A 22,216-nucleotide genomic window follows, 5' to 3' on the forward strand; every position below is an offset into this window, starting at 1 on the left:
TCATGAGTTTGCCCAGTGCCACCCCTAGCCCCAGCCGCCGACATCAGCCCTGGCACCACCTGGTCCTTCAGAAGAGACGCTTGGAGGCGGGGCCGTGGGTGGGGAGGTCGCCTCTGGGAGGGCTGTCTCCCCAGGTTTGGGTTCTGATTTCTGTCCCAGGCGCCAGGCACACACGCAGCCCTCTCGGCGCCTGGTGGCGAGAAGCCACCTCACTTTAGATCAGTCACGGGGGTCCCCGCATTAGAAGGGTCCCCGCCTTAGATCAATCACTTGGACACTAAGGCACGTTTTAGCGTCTCTTGTCTTAACGATTATGTCCCTTTGTCTGTCCATTTGTGTTTTCTGCGTCACGTCAGCGGGTGTAATCCTCAGAAATAACGCACACTAGCCTTTGACAACCATGAAGCAATCCGTTACATGAGGGTCTGAACTTGTAGACTCCGTTCAAATATCAAATAAATCTGTAACAGGAAGTAGCCTTTGGAGGTCTCCGTGTCGTGGGGGGGAGACCCTTCCTTCAGCTCTCTGAGTCCCACTGGGCCCCGTGGACTAATTTGTTGAATGGCCACCGATGAGCCCCTAGAAGGTAGTTCACTGCCCCCTCCTGCCCCTTGGAGGCCGCTACTGGGCATGGGCTGGACAGAGCGCCCGCTATGTGTCACGCGTGGCCTGGGCCAGGGGGTCTGGTCACCTGTGGTTTGGGCCTTCATGAGCTTTGATTGGGGTGGGGGGCCTGGGGTGGGGAGGAGGACACTGGGATGGGAGCCAGTAGTCTCCACTCTTGTCCCAGCTCTGTAATTCCCTGCATGAAGCCGGGCCGACCCCTTCCCTCCCACAGTCTCCATATCCCCATCTGTGCAATGGGCATTTCCACTCCGTGCTCTCATAGGTCCCTCGTGATTCCCGACAGCCATTCCCCCGGGCTCCGCAGAGGTGGGGCTGAGAGTCACCGTGGGGGAGCTGGCTCCCAGCCCCTTTGGGAGCCTGCTGGGGTCAAGGGCAGAGGCTTAGGGATACAGGCGGACCTGCCTTCAGATCGGAGCTCTGCCGTTTATTTGATGTGGGGCCGCAGTTCCCTCGTTTGTAACATCAGGCAGCACTGGCAACCTTGCAGGAGTGTTCTGAGGCTTGCTTCATGATCATGTGGCAGGTGGAGTTGGCTTTTAGTGCCCAGTAACTGATACCCTCCTCCTGGACCAGTGAGGTTTGCGCTGGGCTGACATGGGCACCCAGGGGCAGGGGGTGAAGAAGAAAGGCCATTGTCTCTGACCTCGGCCTTAGCGAATAGGCCTTAGCTGCTGCTTGGGCACCCACTCTGGAACAGGCCAGAGTCTGTCCTTCCTCCCTCCATGGGACTGTGACCCCTCCAGGTGACCTCAGGGCCGTGATCCCTCTGAGACCCTCCTGTGTCTCCACAGTGGAGGTCCTCCCCTCCTGTCTGGTGGTACCTCCCTACCAACTCCCACTTCACCCACCCAGTCTTGGGGCTGCCCACCAGGAAGTGGAGCTGGTTAGCTTTTGGGGAAAAAAAAAAAACAACCCACCTCCCAAAGCCTGAGCAGAATGAATGAACAAATCTTGGAGGCTCACTCCCTCCCCCTCCCATCCCAGGACTGTCCACCCCAAACCTCAGGGGTATAGTCTTTCCACTGATGACAATAGCAGTTTGGAAAATGGGTAAGTTCAAAAATCAAAATACACTTAGATTTCACCCAGAACAGCCCCAGCTAACTTCTGGTGAACAGCTGATAGGCACTTTTAGTAAGTGCTGGGCCCCGTGCCAAGCTCTTTATTGGCAGTAAAGCATGCCTCTTTCTCCTTATGAGGGGTTATCCCCAAACTACAGATGGGGAAAGCAAAACCCAGGCCTGGACTCAAACCCAGTCTGCCTCAGTAAGCCTCCACTACAAGTCCTTGGTGGGGGTTCCCAGGGGAGCTGCTAGCCCAGCATGATGGGACCCTCGCTGTGCCCCTGACACATGGTTGGTGTCCCTGTATTTAGTGGGTAACTGCATCAGATGGGGCCAGGACAGCTGGGAATGAGCCTTGCCTCAGGGGCGCTGAGTCTCACTGTATTTCCTGCACGGTTTGCTCTCTGCCTGCCCTCCTCACCCAGCCGAACTCCTCAGAACCTCTTCTCCATTCTCAGGAGCCTGGCTGCCCCTCTCCCTGGATCTCAGGAATCGGCACCAAGCAGTCACTCCCAGTGCGGTGGCCCAGAAAACACGACTTGGGGCCAAGGCTCCTGAAGGCTGAGTTCATGTCCCCATGCTCAGTCCCAAGACAGTCTGTCCCTTCACCATTCAGAAAAATACCATTTCAGGGAAGGCCAGTGGCCAGTCTTCAGGAGCTCCAGCCAGAATGGCCCTGTTAGCTGCCGAGCAGGGCCGGTGGCTGCTATCCTGGCTGGTGGCGTCCACTGTGCCAGCTGGATTTGAGACACCCAACATCTTGGGCAGGGGGTGGGGGTGGGGAACAGGAACGAGGGTTTCTCCCTCCCTCATTCTGGAGACCCAGGCCCCCAACTCTATCCCCTTCCTCTTTTGCTTTTCTTTTCTTTCTTTTTCTTTTCTTTTTTCTTTTTTAGATTTACTAATTTAGGTAATCTCTGCACCCAACATGGGGTTTGAACTCAGGACCCAGAGATCAAGTCACATGCTCTTCCAAGTGAGCCAACTAGGTACCCCTAGCCCCTTCCCCTTTCTAAGATTTCCCTTTATCTGCTTGCTGTCTTCCTCTAGAGCTGTAGGGTGCTCCCTCCATCTTCCCCTGACCCTCCCAAGACTGACAGAGTTTCAGGGGATGAGAGCTGAAGGGCCCAGACAATTCTCTGAGGACCTTTTCCACCTTTGGAATGCAAAGCCACTTGGCCAGTCTGACCGGTCTGATGTGCAAGGCCCCCAGGCCCACGCTGTATCCCCCCACCCCATGTTGATGCTGGTGGCCTGGGGACTTCCTAATCCATGCGTGAAGTCCAGACAGGCTGTCATCTGTGCTTGCTTCAGCAGTACATAGACTAAAAAACAGGGGCTGACATTCGTCAGAGGTCACAGTGAGTTATGGTGCCTGGACTGGGACTCAGGTCCTCCCGCCTACCCATCTTCCGTTGCTCTGACACTCCTGGAATACAATTTCAAGGCACCTGGTACGCAGCCAGAAGGGGGTGGTTTCTGCAAAGCAACTGGGAGGGAGCCATTAAAAACCATGAAGGAGATTGGAAAGGGCTAATCCTAGATTAACTGGGGGGATGGACCCAGGGGATTGAGCTGGGTCATAGGCAAGGCCACATCCAGGCACAGAAGTTAAGGGGGACCGGGTTGTTCAGGCTGGTGTGTGTTTGGGGGCGGGGGGGGGGGTTGGGGGCTGGGATTGGGTTTCCTCCAGGTAGGCAAGGGTTAAGTCCTCCTGGGCCTCCCAGGCTCCCAGCTACTCTGCCCCCCCAACTTGCAAACTTGAACTTGAACTTCCTACCGTAATTTGTACTTTCTCCTCCCCGCCTCCAGCAGCGCCGCACCCAGAGCCTCTCCTCATGGCCTGCCCGAGCCCCTCGCAGCTCCAGAAGGTAGGGCCATGTGGGGTGGGGGTCCGAGAGGGTCAGGTAAGAGTTGGGGGTCCCTCGGGACCTCTAGTAGACCCTGGGAACTCAACCCCACCCCTTGCCGTTTTTCAGAAGAGGAAACTGAAATCCACAGTGGTCAGTGTCCAACCAGGACCCCTAACTTCGGCACACGCAGCCAGGGGGCCGTCAGGGCCACAGGTGTGGGGTGAGGTGGGAATGTGTACATGTGACAGAAACCAGAATAAAGAGTAAGGATCAGGGGCGCCTGGGTGGCTCAGTCGGTTGAGGATCTCCCTTTGGCTCGGCTCATGATCTGGGGGGGGGGGGTGTCCTGGAATGGAGCCCCGCATGGGGCTTCCTGCTCAGCGGGGAGCCTGCTTCTCCCTCTCCGTCTGCCTCTGCCTCCCCGCCCTGCTCCTGGTCTGGCGCACTCGTGCTCTTTCTCAAATAAATACGTAAAATCTTAAAAAAAAAAAAAAGAGAGAGAGAGTAAAGATCAGCCAGTCCGGGCCCAGAAGTGGGCCCTGAGAGCGAAAAGGGAAGGAGGGGGGAACGCGGGCGGGGAGCCTTGGCCCGGGGTGGGGGCAGGGTCAACGGAGGCGGACCGCCCCGCGCCGCCCCCACCCCCCCCAGCCCGGGGAGGGTGGCCCGGTCCACCTGCGGTCAAACACAAAAGGCTAACGCTTGGAATTAGAGCGACACAGACTTAAAAAACGTGACCCTTGTTTGTTCCTGATGACAAGAAGGAAATGCTGAAAAACACAGAAAATCTCAAAGAAGAAAATGAAAAACCACCCATAATTTCCTACCCCGAGCCAGCATTTTGGTAGACAGCCCTAGAATCTTTAAAAGGCGATCATAATAGCTACTTCTTTTTTTTTTAATTTTAATTTTTTATTATGTTATGTTAGTCACCATACAGTACACCCTTAGTTTTTGATGTAATGTTCCATGATTCATTGTTTGCGTATAACACCCAGTGCTCCATGCAATATGTGCCCTCCTTACTACCCATCACCGGTCTAGCCCAATCCCCCATGCTGCTCCCCTCTGAAACCCTCAGTTTGTTTCCCAGAGTCCATAGTCTCTCGTGGTTCATTCCCCCTTCTGTTTAACCCCCCGTTCATTCTTCCCTTCGTTCTCCTACTGATTCCCTGCTATTTCTTATGTTCCATAAATGAGTGAAACCATATGATAATTGTCTTTCTCTGCTTGACTTATTTCACTTAGCATAATCTCCTCCAGTCTCGTCCATGTTGCTGCAAATGTTGGGTAATCGTTCTTTCTGATGGCTGAGTAATATTCCGTTGTACATATGGACCACATCTTCTTAATCCAGTCATCTGTTGAAGGGCATCTCGGCTCCTTCCACAATTTAGCTATTGTGGACAAAGCTGCTATGAACATTGGGGTGCATATGGCCCTTCTCTTCACTACGTCCGTATGTTTGGGGTAAATACCCAGTAGTGCAATTGCTGGATCATAGGGTAGCTCTATTTTTAAGGGACCTCCACACTGTTTTCCAAAGTGGCTGTACCAACTTGCATTCCCACCAACAGTGTAAGAGGGGTCCCCTTTCTCCACATTCTCTCCAACATTTGTTGTTTCTTACCTTGTCAATTTTTGCCATTCTAACTGGTGTAAGGTGATTTTGATTTGAATTTCCCTGATAGCTAATGATTTTGAACATTTTTAGCCATTTGTATGTCTTCTTTGGAAAAGTGTCTGTTCATATCTTCTGCCCATTTTTTTGATTTGATTGTTTGTTTCTCATGTATTGAGTTTGAGAAGTTCTTTGTAGATCTTGGATACCAGTCTTTTATCTGTAGTGTCATTTGCAAATATCTTCTCCCATTCCGTGGGCTGCCTCTTAGTTTTTTTGACTGTTTCCTTGGCTGTGCAGAAGCTTTTTATCTTGATGAAGTCCCACAAGTTCATTTTTTCTTTTGTTTCTCTTGCCTTTGGAGATGTGTCATGAAAGAAGTTGCTGTGGCCTTCTTGTCGTGCTTGCCCACCGTTGTATAAAGGACGCACTACTGTGCCTCCGACTTGACGGTCTGAGGGCCGAAGAGGAGAAGGGGGTCGCCCAAGATCTCACAATGGCTAAAATACTCATCTGTGTTCAGCTTTTTTTTTTTTCCATCTCACTGTATATCAGGCACATATGCCCATGTCAGTAAGTATTTTTCTACCACATGATTTTTTTTATCAGCTGTGTGTGTTCCAGATAGATAAACCATGCTTTGTTGAATGACTCTCCTCGAGCTGAGCATTTACGCTGTTTCTGATTTATTGCTCTTGTTCAACTAGCCTCAGTGAATACCCCCATTAATACGTCTTTGCTCTCCCATTTGCTAAGCCCCCAACTTCTTACCTCAACAAGCTCTCTCCTGAAGTGTGTCTGCTGGGTCACGCGTACATACGGTTTGCTGTGGATGACCCAGTTCCCAAGGAGGAAGTGTTCAACTTGACACTGATGTGAGGATCAAGTATCATTTTTTAAAAAAGATTTTATTTATTATTTATTAGAAAGAGCGAGCAGAAGCAGGGAGAAGGGCAGAGGGAGAGGGAGAAGCAGACTCCCCGATGAGCAGGGAGCCTGACGCAGGGCTCGATCCCAGGACCCCAAGATCATGACCTGAGCCGAAGGCAGATGCCCCCCCGACTGAGCCACCCAGGCGCCCGGAGGTTTAAGTATCTATCACCCAGAGCGGTCCAGAGACCAAATGGCCCGCGGTGGGTGGGCATGAATGTCCCAACTTCCCACACGTGGGAGCCAGAACTGGGCATCCATGGGGGAGTGAGGGAGGGAATGGGGGGAGGGTTCGTAATTGGAAATCGGATACTTCACAGTGGGTTCAAGAGGTGACTTTCAACACTAAGATTTTATAATGGTCTGCAAGCAAACACGTAGATGTTCTTTCTCTCCTTACTCCTCTTAATAGCTACGGAATAAGAGGTCTGGAGGCAAATCAGAATAAGCTCACTGTTTTAACCTCCCGCCACCCCCTGGCTGTCCATTGCATTCAGGACAAAGCCCACCTCCTTGCCTGGCCTGCACCCCCTACCTTCCTGCTTCCCTTCTGCCCCCACCCTCACTTTGCTCCATCTGGCCCCCAAATCCTTGTGTCCCTCCCATGCTCGGGGACTTCACACATCCTGCTCCCTTGGTCTGGAATGTTCATCCTTGTCTCTCCAACACCCATTATCCTGCCGGTCTCCTTTCTTTTTTCTTTTTAAAGATTGTATTTATTTATGAGAGAGAGAGCACATGAGCAGGGGGAGGGGCAGAGGGAGAGGGAGAAGCAGACTCCCGCTGAGCAGGGAGCCCAATGTGGGGCTCGATCCCAGGACCTGGATATCATAACCAGACCAAAGGCAGCCACTTAACTGAGTGAGCCACCTAGACGCCCCTGCTGGTCCCCTTTAAGTGCCGCCTCCTCAGAGCTGCTGCCCCGAGATTCCTCTTCCCCCCATCTGGTTTACGTTAAACACCTCTGCTCTTGAATCTGCCCTCTCCCTCCTTGCACACAGCGGCTGGTGAGAGCAGGTTTCCCTGCACGCTGGTTTCTTTGATGTCCGCCTCTGTCGCTAGACTGTAAGTTCCAGGACGGCAGGCTTCCTCACTACTGTCACTCTAGCTCCTAAAACCATGCTGGCACACAGTAGGTGCTCAATAAAATTCTAGCCGAATAAATGAATGAGGTTGTATCCCCATGTGACCCAAGCCCATTGGAGGGGAAGGACGGGGGTGGGGGGGGACACCTCCCCTTCCTCCTCCCTTCATTCAAGCAACCAATACTGGCTGCTCCTCACTGGGTTCCAGACACCATGGCTGGGGTGGGGGTGTCGGTGCAGGGGGAGACAGAGCAATGAACAGGACACTTGGTCCTGCCCTCACACAGCTTTGGGTTTTAGGGAGGGGTCAGGTCAGTCCTCACAGAGAGCGTTTGGGAAGGGGAAGCCTGAGGTTACTTCTTGCCTTCAGTTTCAGGAGGATGGATTCCTGGTACTGGAAGGATTTTTATCTGCAGATGAGTGTGTCGCCATGCAACAGAGGATTGGGGAGCTAGTGGCTGACATGGATGTCCCTATCCACTGCCGCATAGAATTTTCCACCCGGGAAGATGAGCAGCTGAGACCCAAAGTAAGTGTCTGGGGCAGGTGAGAATGGGATCTGGTCTTTGATGGGGGCACTCAGTCCCCAGCCGGAGCAGCAGCCTGGAAGGGAGGGCCCCAAGGCTCATGGGCTCGTTCTGATAACAAATCAGGCCCTGAGCGCTCCCTGTGCCGGGCTAAGTGCCTTATCTGCATATTTCCCTCACTCCCCACTACGGATTTATAAGGTTGGTGTTATTGGGGGTGGGGGGAATGAGGCCTGGCTCACTTGCCCCACACCACGTGGTTAGTAATTGGTAGAATGAGGATTTGAACCCAGATCGACTGTTCACTGCTCTACTGTACTTCCTCAGTTGTTCTCCTGCCACAAGGGCCTCCTTTGTGGCCAGCAACCCAGAATGAGCCAAGTGATTCTGATGGACCCCCCTGTGTCAGCCTTATCCCCCAGTGAGACTGGAAACTCAGCTTTTCCACCCCCACCCCTCGTGACTTAATAGGACTCAATACAGTTTGACATAGGGTAAGTTGAGACTCGAGGTTCTCCCACACAGTTCACTTAACCCTTCAGGAGCCTGTCTGTGGGGGCGCCTGGGTGGCTCAGTCTGCCTTCAGCTCAGGTCATGATCCCAGAACTCATGATCCCAGGGTTCTGGGATCCAGCCCTGCATCGGGCTCCCTGCTCAGCAGGGAGTCTGCTTCTCCCTCTCCCTGTGATCTCTCTCGCTTTCGCTCTCTGTCTCAAATAAATAAATACAATCTTAAAAAAGAGAGAGAGAGAGAGAAAGAGAGAGAAAGAAAAGAAAAGAAAAAAAGAGCCTGTCTGCGGTGTGGCCCTGGAGCCAAAGCTGCGGTCCCCGCCCAATTAACGCGGCTCCTTCTTGCTGAGGAGCTCCTGCCATCTGGTGGGCACAAAGGGAATTACAATGGCCCGAAGCCTGGGAACCCAGAGAGCGCGGCTCGGGCACTTCAATAGGACTGAGGATTAGAGAATAATTTCCTCCAAAGAGTGGGTTTCATTTGGCCTCACTCCCGCCTTCTAGGTGGGGACAGCAGAGATGGGGGTCCAGTGCCTAGAGAAACGTCACTCAAGTTCCCAAGGAATGAGGGGGCAAATCTTGTGCCCTCCAAGCTGCCTTCTGAGAATGTTCCAGAGACCAGTGAAGGGTTGGTGGGAGGATGGGAGAATAAAGTGTATGTCTCTTGGTTTATAATGCTTGCAAAGAGCTCTGCACAGTGCCTGGTATTTGGTAAACCCTAAATACTCACCATGATATTAAGACTTTGAAGTGGGTATTAAAAGGAAAAAGACCAGGGGTGCCTGGGTGGCTCAGTCAGTTACGCATCTGACCTCCGCTCAGGTCCTGATCTCAGGGTCCTGGGATGGAGCCCTGTATCAGGCTCCCTGCTCAGTGGGGAGTCCGCTTGCCTCTCTCCCTCTCTCCCTCCCCCCACCCATGGGCATGTGTGCACAGCACGTGCTGTCTCTCTCTCAAATAAATAAATAAATAAATAAAATCTTAAAAAAAAAAAAAAAAGGAAAAAGATCAGTGGGTGTCCCATCCAGTTCTCCCTTCCAGCTTACTTTGAATTATTTTCCAACTGTGTAAGTTGTATAGAACTGATAATAACAGGGTGGCTCAATCGACAGAGCTTGCGACTCTGGATGTTGGGGTTGTGAGTTCGAGCCCCATGTTGGGTGTAGACATCACTTAAAAATAAAAAAAAAATTTAAAAAAGAACTGACAATAATGTCCACAGAAATGGGTATGAAGTGAGTCCAGCAGAATGCAGTTATCACCTGGCGATCAATCCGTGTCCCATCCATCTGCAAATTCATTTCAGCATTTGTTACAGCCTATCTGTGCACAGTTCTTGGACTTCTTTGAACATCTTACTGGTTCCCTTGTGAGTTAAGGAGTCAAGGAGAATCTTTGACATGTTCAGCTTCATTATCTGTAATGATGATGATGGTGATGATTATGATTATTTTCTAAGTAGGTTCCGTGCCCAGCGTAGAGTCCCACGTGGGGCTTGAACTCACAACCCTGAGATCAAGACCTGAGCTGAGATCAAGAGTCGGACGCTGAACCAACTGAGCCACCCAGGCATCCCTAGCTTCATCATCTTTAATAGTATTATTTATCAGTTATGCTTCCCTGTTTCCCTCACCCTAATCCTGATACAGAACAGCTGTGAACGTTGGAAAACAAACGTATAGTTTTCAGTGGAAAGCGCTGTGAAAGGGCCCAGCAGGTCACCACGGAACCCGCAGGCACACGTGAGAGCAGGTGTGCACGTGTGAGGGAGCGGGGGCGGGGGTGAGGGGGGCTGGGCCACCTGGAGAATCCCAAGGGTCGGCGCCGTCAGCTCCAGCCGTGCAACCGCAGAGGGAGGTAGGGAGATCTACACAACGGTGGCCAAGGGAAACCACAGGGAAAACATCGGGCATCTTCCCGAAGCGTCATTTTCATATGACACCAAGAAATGTGAACCGTGGGGGCGCCTGAGTGGCGCAGTCAGTTAAGCGTTCAACTCTTGGTTTCGTCTCAGGTCGTGATCTCAGGGTTGTGCGATCGAGCCCCATGTCGGGCTCTGCGCTCGGCGGGGAGTCTGCTTGAGATTCTCTCTCCCTCTCCCTCTGCCCTTCCTCCCCCAGCGCGCCTGTCTCTCTCTAAAGAAAAGAAATAAATCTTAAAAAAAAAAAAAAGAAACGTAAAACATGATGTTAAAATTAACAAGGAAAGGTTATTAAGAAAACAGAAAAAGGTGAGTAAGGGGCTATATTCATCAAGCATTTAGCTGCGCCCTGGTTTCTGTTTAGAAGCGGCAGCAGTAACGATGGTGCTAAACACAGATACTCATGCAGCACTTTCCGCACTCCAAGGACTGTTCTAGTGCTTCATGTGTGCCAGCTCATAATCTCCCCAACGCCCTATGGGATCCCTGCAACCACATCTCTACTTTATGAGGAAACTAAGCCCAGAGAGGTTCAGTAGTGTGGGTGTGGTCACACAGCAACTCCGGATTTGAACCCAAGTATTCTAGCTCTACGGACTGTGCTCTCAACTACTGTAAGATTCAGCCTCTGCCTGAAGCCTCCACTAATCCAGAGGAGGGTTCCCTTTACAGATGAGGAAACAGGCGTCGAGCAGGAAAACAAGTGACCCAAGGCTACCTGGGAAGCACGCCTGTTTGGTGACGGTGCCTAGGTTCAGAATCACACCGCGTCGAGTATAAGAATTCTGTGACTTATTAAGAGGTTTCTAAGAAATTTTATGCTTGTGGCTTCCTGTCACGCTTCCAGGCACTTGGGGTTCCTGTTCACCATCTGTGCCTCAGTGGATGAGTTCGAGAAGTGCCGGGGGGTGGGTGCTGCAGCCCTGCGGGGATGGGAAGCATGAGGGTCCTCTTCCCTCTTGGCCAGGCGCAGCCCTGACCCTGGGATTCCCTCTCAGTCGCTCTGATATCCCCTCTTCACAGGGCGAGAGCAACAAAGACTATTTCTTGAACAGTGGTGACAAGATTCGATTCTTCTTTGAGAAAGATGTTTTCGACGAGAAAGGTTCGGAGCTGGGGCCCCCGGGATGTGGGAAGGGCCGGGCTGGCGTATCTCCCCCCAGGGCTGCTCCCCCAGCCCCGGAGGCCAGTTGCCCAGGGGTGGGTGGACGCCAGCTCTTTTGCCTTGACCTGTTCCTTGTGCTACAGGAAATTTCCTGTTCCCTCCGGAGAAGTCCGTCAATAAAATCGGCCACGGTAAGCAGGCACCTGGAGGAAAGGAAACAGGGAAACTGAGGCCTGAAGAGCCTTGGGGCCTACCCCAAGGCCCACCGTAAGTTAGTGGCCCAGCACATGGCATTTCTGACTTCAGCTCCCCTTCTGGGCCGGCTCCTCTGGCCTTATGATGCTATTCCTACAAGCTCACCACAGCACCGGGAAGAGGGACCACCCGAGCCGCCCATGCAGACGATCCAGGCCTCAGGCATGGGGGGCTCCTGGCTCCCACTGCTTCCCGGAGCCTCCTTCAGGAGCACCTAACATGTTGGCTTGGTCCCTATTCTGAGACCCCAAAATGAAGCTAGGATGTCCTCTTCCCCCCCCCCCCAGGATCATACATTATAATTTATTTTGCAGACCGCTTATTTTTTTTAAGATTTTATTTATTTATTTATTTAGAGAGAGAGAGAGTGTGTGAGCAGGGGGAGGGGGAGAGGGACAGAGAGACTCTCAAGTGGACTCCCCACGGAGCGTGGAGCCCGACGTGGGGGCTCGATCCGAGGACCCTGAGATCATGACCTGAGTCAAAATCGGAGTCAGATGCTCAACCGAATGAGCCAGCCAGGTGCCCCACTCATTTCTAAACTTAAAGTTATATCACGGGAGCTTTGTAAAGAGAATTGTGGTAAAATACATATAATACAAAATTTGCCATCATGGGGCGTCTGGGTGGCTCAGTCGTTAAGCGTCTGCCTTCGGCTCAGGGCGTGATCCTGGCGTTCTGGAATCGAGTCCCACATCAGGCTCCTCCGCTGGGAGCCTGCTTCTTCCTCTCCCACTCCCCCTGCTTGTGTTCCCTCTCTCGCTGGCTGTCTCTCTCTCTGTCAAATAAATAAATAAATAATCTTAAAAAGCAAAACAAAACAAAACAAAAAGCGAAGTATAATCTTCCCTTAAAAAAATTTTGCCATCATAACCATTTTGAAGTACACAATTCAGTGGCAATAAGTATATCCAATCCTCACTTTTTAAAGAAAAGATTTTATTTATTTGAGAGAGAGAGCAAGAGCAGGGGCGGGAGGGGCAGAGGGAGAGGGAGAAGCAGACTCCCCACTGAGCAGGGAGCCTGATGCGGGGCTCGATCCCAGGACCCCAGGCTCAGGCCCTGGGCCGAAGGCAGACGCTTAACTGACTGAGCCACCCAGGCGCCCCCATCCCTCACTTTTGTAATATAATAACGAGCAGATCAGGTCTGTGGTGCTGGGCCCCGGCCTGAGGCTGCACATGTGTTAGCCCATCCAGGCTTGGGGCGGCCTGAGAGGCTGGTCTTCTGGTTCTGTGGTACAGAGGAGAAACTGAGGCTTACAGGAGAGAAACGGCCACTTGAAGCAGCACAGAGTAAATGGCAGGACCCAGATTGCTAGCAAGTTCTGGGCCCTTTGAGTCAGGTCTGGAATGAGATTCCCAGATGGCTGGAAGGTCGAGAATAAGGTTGTGGGCCCATCTCTTGGTTATAAACCAGCGAAAGGCTCGATGCATACCGGTAGGTGAAAAGCCACAGCAAGGCCTGTATCCGGGGCCCAGGGCCAGGCATGGAGGGATGCGTGGGGGCGGGGAGGCTGGCCCATCAGCCTGCCTCTGTCCTGCAGCTCTGCATGCCTATGACCCTGTCTTCAGGCGTGTCACGCACTCCCCCAAGGTGCAGGTGAGCAGGGGTATGGGCGGGGGGGGTGGCCCGGATGCGAGGGCGGGCTGGTGGTCTGACTTGGTCCCCTTCCAGGCCTTGGCCAGAAGTCTGGGCTTCCAGGTGCCCGTGATCGTGCAGAGTATGTACATCTTCAAGGTGAGCCCCCATCCCCCCCGGGCCTCAGTTTACCCTCTGTAATATGGGCAGAGTACTCAGACCAAGCCCCTCCTTACGATGGGCCAAAAGCTGCTTCCCTGAAGAATTACTACTTCGCAAGGAGAACGTGCAAAATCCTTCTCTGGGTAAGGCGCCTGGCATTTAGTTGGTGCTCAGGTAAAATTTGGTGGCAGGAGGGAAGGAGACTTCCAGGACTCCCTTCTCCCTTCTTTTGCCACTGAAATGCTCTGCTCCCAGCTTCAAGGCCCAGCTCAGAGCCACCTCCTCCACGAAGCCTTCCAGTTGTCCCTTGGGAAGAGAGGGACCCCCCCCCCCGATCCTGGGGCCGAGAGGCTTAACCTCAAGCCCGGGCCCCAGCCACTCTCGCCGCCCCTCACTTCTGCCTTTGCTTGCGGTAGGCATGCGTGTGCTTGGACTTGGAGCACCCTGGGTGCTCTTTCTCTTTGCAGCCCTCCTGGGCCCGGCACACGGCGGGTGCTCCATAGCTGGGTGGAATCCTTAAACACCTGTGGCCGGGTCAGAGCATTCCACAGGACTCAGAGCGGCCTCTGCTCCCACCCACTCTCCTCTGGCCTCACCGGCCCTCCTTCTCTCTTGCAGCAACCTCACTTCGGTGGCGAAGGTGAGCTGAGAACAGGCTGTGGGGTCCAGCAAACGCCGCAGTGGGAGATCCGGGGCATTCGTGGTTGTCGGGGCTTTGGAGGGAGGGATGGCACTTGCTGAGGTGCTGTGGGCAAGAGCCCGGGGCAGGAAGGAGAAGCTACCTTTGGTTCCTTTTTGGAATTGTCCATTGGGCCAGTTCCAGGGTATTTTGGAGCCCTGGGCACAGTGGTCCTTGAGCCTGGCAGCAACTCCTAGCTGGTTAAAAATACAGATTCTGGGGCCCCAGTCCCTGAGATCTTGAGTCAGTAGGGCTGCAAGGAACTGCGGACCTGTATTTTTTTTTAAAAAAGATTTATTCATGAGAGAGAGAGAGAGGGAGGGTACACATGTGAGTGGGGGGAGGGGCAAAGGGAAGAAGAGAGAGAGGCAGAGAAGCAGACTCCCGCTGAGCTCGGAGCCCCACTCAGGGCCCAATCCCAGGACCCCAAGATCATGAGCTGAAATCAAGAGTTGGAAGCCCAACCGACTGAGCCACCCAGGCACCCTGCAACCTGTATTTTTCACAAGTTCCCTGGAAGACTGATTGAATAGAGAAACTGCCGATCTAATTTCAAACCCCTCTGGATGCACAGATACCCTTTATAGCCTCCCTCGTGGGCGATTATCTACTTCTGCTTAAATGCCTCCCGTGACAGGGGGCTCATCCCCTCACAGCCAGCCCTTTCCTTCTTTGCATGAGCCCAAGTCGGCCTCCTTGTGCCTGCCCACTCCTCCCCACCGTTCAGCCCGAGGACAGTCTCCTGAAGGGAGAGTTGAGCACCCCTACCTCCTTCAGTCAGTCCTCCTCCAAATGCTTTGGAGTGCCCACCATTAGGACACCTTCCTCTGGACACTGTCTGGATTGTTCAAGTCCCTCTTCTAGTTTGGGGCTCAGAAAACACACAGTTCCCCAGGAAGGAAGGGAGAGTAGCATCCACAGTCTGAAGACCTTTCCTCAGTGGTCCTCCGTCTTGGCTGGGCTGCAGCATCACGTGGAGGGGGTGAAGGTGTCGATGGGGGTCAGTCGCGTGCCCTCTTCTCCTTTCGTACTCAACTCCCCAGTCTTACACCGCCCGGTGGACCCTCTGGTGGCTGGAGGGGCTTGTGAAGGACGGTGGCTTTCGTTGCCTGCCTGGAATCAAACCATAGCAGCCACTTTTTAGCAATTAGTGTCAGGCCTGGTACTAAGCACTTTTCACACTGTGTCGTGGATCCTCCAGCCACGTGGGTCCTCTGAGGTGGGCTCCTGCCGAGGCCACTTCATGGTGTAGGAAACAGAAGTTTTGAGAGGAGAAATCTTGTGCCCTGAGTCTCCAGGCCAGGATGTGTGGGTTTCCAACTGACCCAGGGATGCTCTGAGAGCGCCACGGAGAGGGGAACAAGGCCAAGGTGAGGTGGGCCAGGTTCCTCATCCCCGGGGTGGGGGGGGGCCTGCTGTAGTCGTCCCTCACCAGGACTCCACCTTCCTGCACACGGAGCCCCTGGGCCGGCTGCTGGGCCTATGGATAGCTCTGGAGGATGCCACTCTGGAGAATGGCTGTCTCTGGTTCATCCCTGGCTCTCATACCAGTAAGGACACCTGTTTCACCCCGCCCACTCATATCCCACCCCCCACCCCCGCTGCCCCTGGCAGAGAGACCCCGCAAAAGAGAGGCTAAAGGCTCACCTTGGCCTGCAGGTGGGTTGTCGAGAAGGCTGGTCAGGACCTATGCTGGCTCGAAGCTTGACATCAGCTTCCTCGGATCAGAGCCTGTCCGGGATGCCAGCCTCTTTGTGCCCACCCCAGTGCGGAGAGGTAGGTGGGATGCAGAGGGCAGGGAGGCAGGCTGCAAGGCCATGCCTGTGGGTCTGAGCTTACTCTGTCCACCCAGCTCCCCCGAGGGCCGTGAAGTCACAGAATGGAAGGTGGGGCTGTATGGGCACTGGGAAGTCTGAAGTCTGTGCCATTAACCGGAAGGCCTCCTGGATCAGGCTAGAATCCAGACTCTGCTGTCTTTTTGGGCAAATGACTGGAGCTCTCTGAGCCTCAGTCTTTCCAAATGTAAAGTGGGGTGGTTAGTGAGATAGATGATGTCTATAAGATGGGGCACACGGCAGACTGAACAAAAGCTGGCCGTTCCTTTTAGAACCCGGCAACCTGGGGCACCTGGGTGGCACAGTCATTAAGCGTCTGCCTTCAGCTCAGGGCGTGATCCCAGTGTTCTGGGATCGAGCCCCGCATCAGGCTCCTCCGCTGGCAGCCTGCTTCTTCCTCTCCCACTCCCCCTGCTTGTGTTCCCTCTCTCGCTGGCTGTCTCTCTCTGTCAAATAAATAGAATCTTAAAAAAAAAAAAAAAAAAAAAAGAACACAGCAACCTGATGTCCAGCCTGGCCTTTTTTTTTTTTTTTTTAAGATTTTATTTATTTGAGAGAGAGAGAGAGCAGAGCATGAGCAGGGGAGGGGGGCAGGGACAGAGGGAGAGGGAGAAGGAACGTGGGGCTCCATCCCAGGACCTTGAGATCATGACCCAAGCTGAAGGCAGATACTTAACCACTGAGCCACCCAGGCACCTCCCCCTACCCTGGCCCAGGTTTTGACAGCAAGGTCCCAGCTGCCTGGCACAGTACAGACACTTTGGCCTGGTTCGGCAAATACCACAGAAGGGGATGTCCTTGCCAAGGCTTGCCAAGGACACAGGTCACAGCAGAAGGGACTTGGTCCCAGGGGAAGCTCTGACCAAGGGCATAGCCTCCGACCCTGGGACAGGCTGCCGGCCCCTGAGCTTTCCTGAATGGGACTGGGGATGAACAGGCAGCAGAACCACTCAAGGGAGGAGGAGCCTTTGTCCCTCCCTGCCGAGTGTTCTCCTGTCCCGCTGCACTCCTGCCAGGGGACCTCATCCTAATCCATGGGGAAGTGGTACACAAGAGCGACCAGAACCTCTCCGAGCGCTCACGCCACGCCTACACTTTCCACCTCATGGAGAGTGTGGACACCGTCTGGAGCCCGGATAACTGGTAGGTGGCAGCGGGTGTGTGCGCGCCCTGGACAGGCTCCTGAAGCGGTTCTGGAGGCCGGGAACAGTGACACTGGCACCTCAAGGTCATCTCTCTCTCCGCAGGCTCCAGCCAACAGCTGAGCTGCCCTTTGTCCCACTGTACAAATGAACGCCCTCCCGGGCCGGGCCTGGCCGCTCCGGGTGGAGCTGCGGGCCGCATGCATCAGCGCCTCGCCTGGGTGCCCAGCTGCAAAGGGGAAGTCAAATCTCTCCCCCTGCACTGTCTCCCTGCCAGGGTCTGTGCCCCTCAGCCCCGCAGACAGGAGCTCCGGAGCCCTGGACGGATGGCTTTCCAGAGACCTCTGTCTCTCTGCCTCTCCCCTGTTCCACCCCAAGCTCCCCCTGGAGTCAGCCTCTCACCATGAAAGCGTCTTGGCTACTTCTCTGCTGGCTTCCCACTGTTCTCTCAGATGCAATTCTGATTATTATGGTGCAAGATATACAATAAAAGCGACTTCTGAATGCAGCTTCTCGGCCCTTCCTTCCCAAGCAGCCTTGCTTTCAAGATGACAGCCCTGCTGAAAATCTTCCCAGGTGTCCCAGCCCTTCTGGTGAGGTCTGCATGATTTTAATAACACCGTGGACGTTCGCTGTGCCAAGAGCTTTAAGTGTGTTGTCTCACTGTGTCCTCACACCTCCCGGCGAGGTGCTCTTGTCATCTGGGTTTACGGATGGAGAAGCTGAGATGTCGTGTGGGAAGTTTCAGTGACCTGCTCCTGTCACTGGGCTGTTCAGTTTAGTGACTCAGCCTGCGCTTCTAACCTTTGGTCCCTAGTACTCCTTGCTTAGGAGGGGAGAAGACCAGGGCTGGGAATACAGTCCCAGATTCTGGTCCTGGCCTTGTGACCAACTTGTTTTCTGGTCCCAGGCCGGGCCCTTCTTCTCTCTGGGCCCGGTTTGTCACCTGTACCATCGAGGGGCCAGAGGAGGCCTCCATGGTCCCTCTCTGTGGGCACGCGTGACGGGCACCCAGGCCCTCTGTAGGGGCAATGTGGTCGACATTCAAGACCTGCACAGCTGAGATTTGGCCCAAAGGTTGCAAACCCGGGCTGCAGATGTGTTTTTTCTGGGCCTCAGTGTTTTTTTAAAAAACCGTTTTAAAATTGGGAGGTTTCATATAACAATGCACGTTTCTAAGCTTCCTGAAAGGAGCAGGTCTGCAGCTCTGGGCCTATGGCCGAGCGTGGTGATGCCCGGAGGCAACCTCCTTGAAGGCACCTATGCTCCTCCCTCCGCCCCTCCCGCCCGCCACTGCATTACCGGCCTGGCCTCGGCAGCCATATGCATGGGTGACCTTCATTTTCAGTCCCCACTGTTTGTGGATAAGCTGAGGCCCGGAGGACAGAGCCCTTCCCCAAAGGCCGCCCAGGGAGTCAGGGAGGCAAAGCTCTTCCTTGGCATTTTGCCGTCTCTTTTAGCAAGTAGAAAGCAGCCAGAGAGAAGGGATGGGTTTGTTAAGTCTTCTTCGAGCCCCAGAGGAATGTCTCAATACTTTCCTCTGAGGGACAGGGCTTGGCAGCGATCCCTAGCCTGAAGCACAAACTTGCTAGAGCTCTGCTCCTGGCTTCTGGCCTTGGTGGGCCGAAGTTCTCATGTCGTCCGGCTAGGCCCCTCGCTGTTGGGTTGGGTGAGAAGGGGAGAACCTTGTCCATCCTCAGGCAATTCACTGTGCTATCTTCCCACTGATGGGAAATGTTCCATGCACTCGGCAAATGTCCACTGGGTTCCCGCTACAATGCCGGGCTCTGCCAGCACTGGGGGGTACACTGGGGAAGAGGGCAGCCCTGGACTCTGCCCTCACAGAGCCAGGATAACAGCATGGGCCCCACAGGAGAGCCATTCTGAACTCTCAGTGAACCCCCGCAGGCCCTGGTCTCTAATTTCTTACCAAGAGAAGAAACACAGGTTCGGACATGACTGGAGTGTGAGAGGGTCTCAGGAGGGACCCCTTGCTAAGGACCCCGTGCCATCCAGCTTGTCCTTCCTCGGTACCACTCAGCCAGGCAGCAGAGGTCTTGAGGCAGGAGAGAAGTTGGCTGAAACAGGAAATGGGCCCACGCCTAACTCTTCCTCCAGCCCTTCCACGCATGCAACAGATGATCTCACCTCTCCCCTTCAGCCCAAAGGGGAGAAAGCACATGCGCTTAGCTCTTTTCCTCTCGGGTTCTCCTCCAAATGTAGCCAGGGGAGTAAGGTCACGCTGGTCTTCAAGCACAACCCATGAAAACTCTTGGCTTGCCTGGCTTTTTGCTGACATGAGGGATGGCCTTGGCTAATAGTGACCCTTTCCCTATTTGCTCAATATGCGTGGGCTGTGGGCTGGACCCTTCACAAACCTCACCTCCCTGGATCCTCACCTGTGAGATGTGGGCTCTTACTATTCCCATCTTGCAGACAGGAGAATTGAGGCCCAGAGTGGTTAAGCAAGTCGCACAGGTAAATAGTGCCGCCAAGGACTCTGACCAGGTTAGTCTGATTCCAGAACCTGAGGTGGTGACCATTACACTCTACTGCCTCCAGGGTCCCATCAGGTCCCCTCCGAGGATCGCAAGATGGGGGTGGGGGGTCCTACACCACACTCAAGTTTTTTGTGTTGCTGTGCTCTCTTTAACCCTTTTTCTTTTTAAATATCAGCAAAACTAAAACCAGGAGTGCTTTGATTTTTATTTTGAATCTGAATCAACTGAAAAATTAAATCTGCTTCTCACCCTTTGGCTCTTCATGCCCCAGTGGCTGGCTGCTGTGGGGACCATTCATCCTCCCCGTGTCCCTGTTTCCTCCATCACTGCTGTGCAGCAGCTAGGCCATCAGCAATATCAGGAGGTAGAGAGGCAACAGGAGATTGTCTATCTGCGTAGTGTATGCTTCTAGGAGGGACACAATGCTGATAGAGCCCAAAATCCAAGCATAACTGTAGTTTAGGTCCACTCCACTGTCAAAGATTAAGATCAGAGCTACAGAAATGATCTGGGCAAATATAGAGGTCATGGTCCCCTCCAAAGTCTTTTTGGTTCCAGGCCAGTGGATTTCCCCCATGGTGCTGCCGAAGATGGAGGCCACAGTGTCGCCCACACCCACAGCCAGGACCCCTGCATAGGGGACTAGGGCCCTTGCTCCCCCCAAGCTGCCCTTCTGTGTGCAGGGTCTGGGGACCAGCCAGATGGGAAGAGACATGCCCAGGAGCAGGTAGATGTGTGTCAGGATGAGTGGTCCACTGTCTCGTTCATCGAGGAAAAGGGACAGGAGGCTCCTCAGAGTGTGGCCCAGGGGCTTGATGCGGAAATAGCGCACGTACTCCAGGAAGATGAAGACTGCCAGACATATGGTGGCAGCCACATAGAGCAGTGTCCGGTCAAAGATGATACCCGGGATGTAGGTGGCCACCACAATGAAGTGGAAATACTTCCGGGCAATGGTGGGGGCCTGGTGCTTCTTGGACTCAGAAGATGACCGCTTGGCATTCTGGTAAAGCACCACCAGGCAGGCTAAGGTGGCCAGCAGAGACCAGTAGACTAGGAGGTAGATGCGGGTCTCTGTCTGGAAGAGGAACTGAAGAAGCCAGAGCAGGGGGTTCTTGCGGATGAGCCGGTGCAGCCAGGGCAGGACCACACCAAGGCCCAGCACACAGGTCATGAGGTGGAAGAAGATGGAGGAAGCCCAGGTACCTGAGTCCATGAAGACAAAGAGGGTGCTGAAGAAGATGCCCATAAGCACCATCCCGACCACCACCACCAGCAGGAAGAAATCCACCGGGTCTCCCTGGCTTTCCACCACAGTCAGAGAGCGCTTGATGAGCTGGTTGAGCATGAAGCTGACGCCACCCAATACAAGCAGTGCCTCCCCAGGGGTAAAGCAGCGGGGCAGCAGGTACAGCAGGATCATGTTGAGGTAGACGAAGATCAGCAGGACCTCCAGGACCTCGATCACCTCGCCCACACTCAGGGAGTGTTTCATGATATAAATGATGACACCTCCAGCCAAGCCTGAGATGACACAAGTGTTGGTGGGCACCGGGCGGGTGATGCCCAGTGCCAATACTGAAGAGAAGAGGGCCACTGCCATGCCAGTGGCTGCCACCACAATTCCAAAGCGCTCAAAGTATGGGTTCCCCACAGACTGGCAGCGCTCCTTCATGACCAGTCCGAGCAAAGGCATGACCATTGATGCGGGCAGCAGCCCACTGTTCGCGGACATGCGGAACTGGAAGACAGCGCTTCCCTGCTGTAGCAGCCGGTCCCACTTGTATTGGACGTAGAAGGCCTGTACTGCGAGAGCCACGGCGCACCACGAGTATCGGTCCCACACGGCTGCGTGGATGCTTAGCACCACTGCGAACACTACCGCTGCCTCCGCCAGCACCGACCCGCTCAGCGGTGCCCCGGTTTCCGAGGCCGGGGGAGCGTGCTCTCGGGTCATGTCTCTAGACCTGGGACTCCGGGGAAACCGGGGTGACTAGCGACGCCTTGGCCTTTGGGTCCCTCAAGCCCTGCCAAGCCGACAGCGGCAGTTTCACACAGCCAGCACCTTCTCTTTCCGTTCTCCAGCTGTGAGGAGGGAAGCTCCACTGTAGGCAAGCCACTTTCTGAGGCTTGGGAACTGGCGCCCAGCTATCCTCCACCGCCTCGCACCTAGGACGTAGACGTTGCCGCTCGGCCGGCCGCTTTCTTCACAGCCCCTGCTGCTCTCGCCGCTGGTTCCTCACCTCTCTGGGCGTCGCCATCTTGGCCCCGCCTGCCGTCACGTGACGAGAAGCACCACCCACAGCCCGGCCGGAGGAGAACGGTCACGTGGGTGCGGCGTCTGGGGGCGGGGCTGGGGCGCGCGCGCGCGAAGATGGCGGCGGCCGCCGGCGGGCCGTGTGTGAGGTACGGAGCGGGCCGAGTCGGCTGGGGTGGCTGTGAGGCGCGGGGTCGAAGTCGAGCGGAAGCCGGGCGGGACTTGCGGGCGAGATGTGGCGGCGGTAGCGGGGCGAAGCTTAGCTAGGTGGACGGGCGCCGAGAGGCGGGAGGCGGTTACGTCCAAACGGTCCCCGCGCGCGGGGATCTCAGGCGACTTCTCCGAGACGGGGCCGGTGCCTCACCCCTTCCCTCAGCGCCGGCCTCCCGTCTCCTCACCCATCTCTTTCCCTTCCTCCCTCCTCCCCACCGGCGCGTTCCTCCGCGCCGCCCCCCCCCGCGCTTCCTTGTCTGGCGTGACGCTATCTCGAGGCGCGACGGGGCGCTTCGCGGTCGCCCGCGGGAGCCCCCACCTCGGTCCCCGCTGCAGCCCGGATGCCCTGCC

At 54.6% G+C, this 22,216-nt stretch overlaps 3 protein-coding genes across 8 annotated transcripts in view; 2 read left to right on the forward strand and 1 right to left on the reverse strand.

The window, feature by feature from the left end:
- The first annotated feature begins 3,044 nt into the window (after window positions 1-3,044).
- On the forward strand, window positions 3,045-17,402 carry PHYHD1 (phytanoyl-CoA dioxygenase domain containing 1). 6 transcript variants are annotated; one of them, XM_040632031.1, is made up of 12 exons: window positions 3,045-3,145; window positions 3,504-3,562; window positions 7,594-7,706; window positions 11,159-11,240; window positions 11,384-11,431; window positions 13,042-13,097; window positions 13,173-13,235; window positions 13,857-13,878; window positions 15,339-15,467; window positions 15,577-15,693; window positions 16,769-16,895; window positions 17,000-17,402. In XM_040632031.1, the coding sequence occupies exons 1-12, from the start codon at window positions 3,060-3,062 to the stop codon at window positions 17,043-17,045; spliced, it is 948 nt and encodes a 315-aa protein (XP_040487965.1). In that variant the 5' UTR covers window positions 3,045-3,059; the 3' UTR covers window positions 17,046-17,402. The 6 variants fall into 6 exon arrangements, with proteins under 6 accessions (XP_040487965.1, XP_040487966.1, XP_008696924.1 ...); XM_040632035.1 differs by lacking the exon at window positions 3,045-3,145 and adding an exon at window positions 7,094-7,157; XM_040632034.1 differs by lacking the exon at window positions 3,045-3,145 and adding an exon at window positions 7,094-7,157 and having other exon boundaries at window positions 3,506-3,562; window positions 7,548-7,706.
- Window positions 17,403-19,585: 2,183 nt separating this feature from the next.
- On the reverse strand, window positions 19,586-21,629 carry DOLK (dolichol kinase). The gene has a single exon (XM_008698701.2). It carries the CDS (start codon window positions 21,350-21,352, stop codon window positions 19,736-19,738), a length of 1,617 nt encoding a protein of 538 aa, XP_008696923.1. The 5' UTR covers window positions 21,353-21,629; the 3' UTR covers window positions 19,586-19,735.
- A 96-nt stretch (window positions 21,630-21,725) lies between these two features.
- The window catches only part of NUP188 (nucleoporin 188), a 46,413-nt gene continuing 45,922 nt past the window's right edge, over window positions 21,726-22,216 (forward strand). The window contains exon 1 of the mRNA XM_040632028.1: window positions 21,726-21,801. Within this exon, the coding sequence (XP_040487962.1) occupies window positions 21,770-21,801 (32 nt within the window). The 5' untranslated portion in view covers window positions 21,726-21,769. The remainder of the gene's footprint in view (window positions 21,802-22,216) is intronic.

The sequence above is a fragment of the Ursus maritimus genome, unplaced genomic scaffold (genome assembly GCF_017311325.1).
Source record: "Ursus maritimus isolate PB19 unplaced genomic scaffold, ASM1731132v1 scaffold_17, whole genome shotgun sequence".
In the NCBI taxonomy this organism is placed as follows: Eukaryota; Metazoa; Chordata; class Mammalia; order Carnivora; family Ursidae; genus Ursus; species Ursus maritimus.

Bases quoted from the DNA above. Each gene is read 5' to 3' on its own strand.
- PHYHD1 (XM_040632031.1), top strand. From the start codon at position 3,060: ATGGTGCCTGGACTGGGACTCAGGTCCTCCCGCCTACCCATCTTCCGT. The intron at 3,146-3,503 runs GTACGCAGCCAG...CCCCGCCTCCAG, and splicing joins ATACAATTTCAAGGCACCTG to CAGCGCCGCACCCAGAGCCT. The intron at 7,707-11,158 runs GTAAGTGTCTGG...CCCTCTTCACAG, and splicing joins ATGAGCAGCTGAGACCCAAA to GGCGAGAGCAACAAAGACTA.
- DOLK (XM_008698701.2), bottom strand. From the start codon at position 21,352: ATGACCCGAGAGCACGCTCCCCCGGCCTCGGAAACCGGGGCACCGCTG.